The 5,062-nt window shown below is 37.4% G+C and overlaps 1 protein-coding gene across 1 annotated transcript in view; it reads right to left on the bottom strand.

Moving 5' to 3' along the window:
- Positions 1-5,062, bottom strand: part of COMMD1 (copper metabolism (Murr1) domain containing 1) — a 66,212-nt gene that overhangs the window by 55,336 nt on the left and 5,814 nt on the right. Inside the window, exon 2 of the mRNA XM_009327101.1 lies at positions 4,779-5,060. Within this exon, the coding sequence (XP_009325376.1) occupies positions 4,779-5,060 (282 nt within the window). The remainder of the gene's footprint in view (positions 1-4,778; positions 5,061-5,062) is intronic.

The raw sequence follows: 5,062 nt of genomic DNA, 5'->3' as shown, positions 1-5,062 counted from the left end.
AGAACATTAAAAGAATTAAATCTTGATAGTCATACAAACTAAAAGTTGATGAAATTTCAAGCTCCAGACCTTCAAAATCCTGGTAGCATTTTACCTCCTACATATAGCACATGACAATTGTCTACATTCATTATGAATTCTTTCTGCACCTGAATTATCAGAATTATTACCTGAATTATTACTATTATTTTCTCTGAATTACCAGGGTCTGGACCCAGCTGTTAGCACAGAGCAGATGTGATATACCTAAGGTAAACTGCGAGCTGACATTTCTTACTTTTTCAGTACCAGGTAAATTCTTGCACTGTGAAAGGATCACTTCAGCTAGCAAGTCCTTTCATCATAAAGTATTTAACTCACTGGTGAGAGTTTAAAATGGCAATCAAAATATAGTCAGAACTAGGAAATATTAGACTTTTCAATTTATCAAAAGACTGTTACTAATGCTTGCCTGTTCTTTAAAGAAAGATGTTTGTTTTATATGAAAATATACATCCCTGGTGATTTCAGACTTCAGAAAAATTATATGGAATGAGAGGTTGCTATTTGCCCTTAAATTTGAAAGAAGTTATCCTAATTTCGTAACTTATATTGTGGCTTTTAGTATTTGCTATATAGTAGTATTTACCTACCATATACCATTAGCTAAGTTTTATGATACCTCTGTCAGGTAGATGTTTTAAAAAAAGCAAAGAGAAGAAATATACAATGTTTTGAGGAAAAAACCCTCTAATCCATAATCCTGATGTGATTTCCTCACACCTTTCTGGGAAGAATCCTGCAGTGGAACCCCAGACTTCATGTTAAATTAGGGCAGAAAATAGTCTTTGCTCATAAAACATGCTTAGCATCCCACAAAACTCCAATAAAAGTGCTATTACATGGATTACCAATGTCTTAAACACTGAAAAGAAATACATATGAAAATACCCACTCTGTAAATAAGTTCAAGCATAAAAGCCAAGAGCAAATACTCAGGCTAATCTATAACATTTGATCAGTTTCAGATAGTAAACTGCAAAATATGTAACGCTGCAAGAAAGTAAAACTTATTGGCCAATCAGCCCAGAATACAAGTAGGAAGAACACAGCCCCAAGGGAGAGGCACATCTCATAAGGAAAATAACATGGCAAAGTCCATAGAACAAGTTTAAATATATCTTAATGCCAAGCCACAGTGCAAAACCAATGCATTTATTTTCTATTAATGACAAGGTCAGATATAAATCTGTGACTGAAATCTGCAGGTAACCTAACATTGTGCGGCAGCAACCATTCACCATATGGAGCAGCGTTGGTGCAGCGGGCCAGGAAGGGCATGAGAAGGGCAACTTTCCAGCTCACTCCGCTACCCCTCCCGGCAGATTTGTGTCCGGTTGAAATTTCATGCCAAAAGAGCTTTACAGCAATGCCCAGAGAGGAAGAACAAGATTAAAAAGGACGTAAAGAAGGGGGCAGGGAGCTATAGATGTTTTAAGAGAAAGCCAGCAAGGTATAGAGATACAGGATGATAAAACCATTGTGCAAAAGAAAAGATGAGCTGTTCAAAAGGAAAGAATGGACTGGCAGTTGACGAATGCTGAATATCATGAACAGATGAAGGCAAATGCAGGCGAAAGTGCAACTACTTTAGGATTTTATTTTTAGTCATATTGTTAAAGAAAAAGGGCTTTCAAAGCAGAGTACTTCATGGCTAGCATGTTCATCTGCCTTTAATCAGGATGTATAAAGACTACGTCACCAGCATAAAGGAAACTTTAAACGTCGCTGTAAAATCTTTACTGAAGAAGAGTTTAAACTGCAAGTTACAGATCCTGAACCAAACTTCCCAAAGTTTGGAGCACCAGTATTTCCGAATGTTTATCATTAGAAGTGCTTTGAAGAGCACTTAGAGGAAAGGGTTAATTTTTTTCTATTATCAGTAATGCCAAGGATAGTAAGAATTAATTCATGCAAGTTGTAATGGATTCTCAAACCCAGAAACATCTCTCTCCCATCGGAAAACATTAATGAAATTTGACGTAATTAATGTAAACTCGGTCTACTGACATTTATAAACCAGTCACATCAAATTCCCCATTTCTAGCCATATTAGCTCTTACACATATATTCTTACCATCATGAAAGAACTGACATTAAAATTCAGAGATGGCAAGCAGAAAGCAAGGTTACTTATTGAAGCAGAAGGAGCAGACACTCCACCAAACTGCCTGGCCTTCTGCTAGGCAGAGTTCTAAACCCAGCCCGGAGACACTGAGAAGAATCAGAGCGACTTTATATTCTGGAAAGGTGCATTTTCTACAGAGCATTTCTTTGCTTCTGTTGAAACATATGAAATATTAATGTCAATTCGTTACACATCAATGCATTTGTATACTCCCCTGCTATCAAGTGTCCAAATGAAAACAGTCTGTTCTGAATGATTTACTCCTGAATCATCAGCCAGCTTTCTTCTACAAATCCAGATCTTCACTATTCACCAAATCACATCTATGACTGACAACCTTTTAGAAAAGATGTTCTCTCTGTTAAGTTTCAGAAGGGTACCAGCGTACAGGTATTTGATGTGCTACAAAACTTGGTATTTAGAACAGATATAAATGTGCTAATAATAAAGTAAAAATACATATAAAGGCTATAAAACATGATGGTTTTAAGTTTGTGGGCTGGATCCAGCGTGCAAAAACCACTCAATTCAACCTCCAGCAGTAAAGTCTCTGCGACCATCTTTCCAGGAGGTCCATTTTTCCAGGAGGTCCCCAAACACACGTGGGAAGAGGCTGAGGGCTGGATGAACTCTTCCGGCAACCCATTTGCTGCTGTTTCGGTCCCGGGGTTCCCCCACCTCCCCTGCCTCAGCCCATCATGTGAGTATGCTGCGGACTGCCTCAGCCAAAAGCTTTGCAGCAGAAAATCTATTTAAACCAAAGCTAAAGACTACATGAAACCACAGCGCCTTAAAATAAATCCCAATTTTGACTCACATGATGACAATCCTAATTACTCCATGATTATTTCTGTAAGTACCAGTCTAATACCTTTATTTCCACCGATAGTCAGACTTGCCTGGCTGCTGTCGCTCACTACTGCACCGTCCTCAGCAAAGGAGACAAAAGTTATGTCTAATGGTAGTTCAAAAAATACATTCACACAACCACTTCCCTTTGAAATATGAAGATACATTGCTAAAATCATTCATTCTGGTTTTGTTGTGGGGCTCTTTGGTAAAGGAAATTACAGCGTCTCAGAAATGTCTATTCTTCCTTCATATTCACATGCCCTTTTCTCTTGCTGCACAGGGTGGAAGAAATATAAATGTACTTGTTGATTGATGTTACCGTAATAATCCATTATCGGGGGAAAAACAATTTCAGAACAAGAGTCACTAACTACATAATTCCCTTATGAAATACAACAGTGGTTCTGAGTTAAGGATTATTTTTTTTTAATGAACACGGGTATTTTTCCCATTTGCTAACTAATGTACTCATTCTAATGTACTCACTGTAACCTTTTATTTTTAAAACCTTTTTCCATTTGTTACTAATGAAATATAATTATTTCCAATCTCAAGATCCTGAGCAGAAAACTCCACTTTTTTGAGGCTAGGGAAAAAAACCTAAAAACACACACCACTATTGTATTGGTCACTGCAGAGATACACAAGTGGAAGGCGGAAGGTCAGCACTTGGGAAGGGTAACCTTTCAAAGACTGAGAGGAAAAGTGGACTAACAGAATAACTTCAACAATATATACTGTCTCAGTAGGATGCCAATTTACTTGTACTTTCATTTTGGCCTTGGTACAGCCACACAGTTTCAGTTAAACCATTCAGTCTGCATAGGTATACTCCAGGGTTGTATATATGTGTGTGTATACACACACACACACACACATTTTAGATATACCTAATCCAGGTACTCTTTTGCTGTAAGCTACTAAAATATTATGAAATCCAAGGAAACTTACTAACTATTAACATCAAAACCCCTAAATTAGCTCGTGGTACGATTTGCAGTAGCTACTGCTAAGAAATTAGGTTTTAAGATTTACTAACACATGCAGAGGAAAAAGATACCAAATTGAAACACATTTTCTGTCAGAAAAAGACAGAAAAATTGAAGATGGGAAGTCATGCCTTTAGTTGTACGTTCATATGAATTATAAAGATTAAAAAGAAATGCAGTGTTCAGCACTGATGGAGCTATATATCTCTTTCAGGCAGATAAGACCAGATTGCATAATGTGACTGGTAATAAAGATGTACTTGTAACATGAAAATAGGTGTTATGTAAAATAAAGAGGAGTCTTTCCCCTCATTTGTCCTAAAATGTAAAGGATGCTTGATCACCATAATTTGCAAACTTTATTTTTTTCAACTTCTACTTTGCAGATATTACCTAATTTTAGTATTTGAGGGGGGGGGGGGGGGGGGGGGAAGACTAATCAATTTTGCAGTGCATGGAATACAAATATAATTTGAATATAACTGCTAGTACAGCTGATTTTATGTTGATTTCTACGTCCTCAGATTTTCCAAGCTTAATGTAAAGAGAGCTGCCAATACATATATGAAGATACAAAGTAAGCAAAAATTGCATTCACCACCCAAAATGTATCTTTGCATCCAAAGACACCACAAGTTCAAGTACATTAAAGGCCCAGTGGTGAAATATACACTGACTTGATTTGGATGCAGTGAATTCAGCAATAGGTAAAATGTCTCAGCACATATGTAGCTAAATCAGGTTTATATATTTTGCAAAAGAAAGCTTACCTGCCCATTTTTTCCCAGTTCCATTTCAACTATTGCCACAGGAGTGTTTATCTGATCGATGTGTCTTGACTGCGACTTCATATCCACTCGCCAGTTCATGTTTTTCAAGACATTATCCCAACGGCTTTGATTGATCAGGCTCTCATGGATCTTTATTCGGTGGTTCTTCCAAAATTTTGCAATGACTGCAGCTTGATCAGATGTGATGCCACCTTGTTTTTTGGTTTGGGCGGTGAGAAAAGCCTCCAGCTGATTCAAATCCATGTCCGCTGAAGCAATTGACT

The sequence above is a fragment of the Pygoscelis adeliae genome, unplaced genomic scaffold (genome assembly GCF_000699105.1).
Source record: "Pygoscelis adeliae isolate BGI_AS28 unplaced genomic scaffold, ASM69910v1 Scaffold137, whole genome shotgun sequence".
Lineage (NCBI taxonomy): Eukaryota > Metazoa > Chordata > Aves > Sphenisciformes > Spheniscidae > Pygoscelis > Pygoscelis adeliae.
Note: the sequence above shows the minus strand (reverse complement) of the source record. Positions and strands in the feature narration are given on the sequence as shown.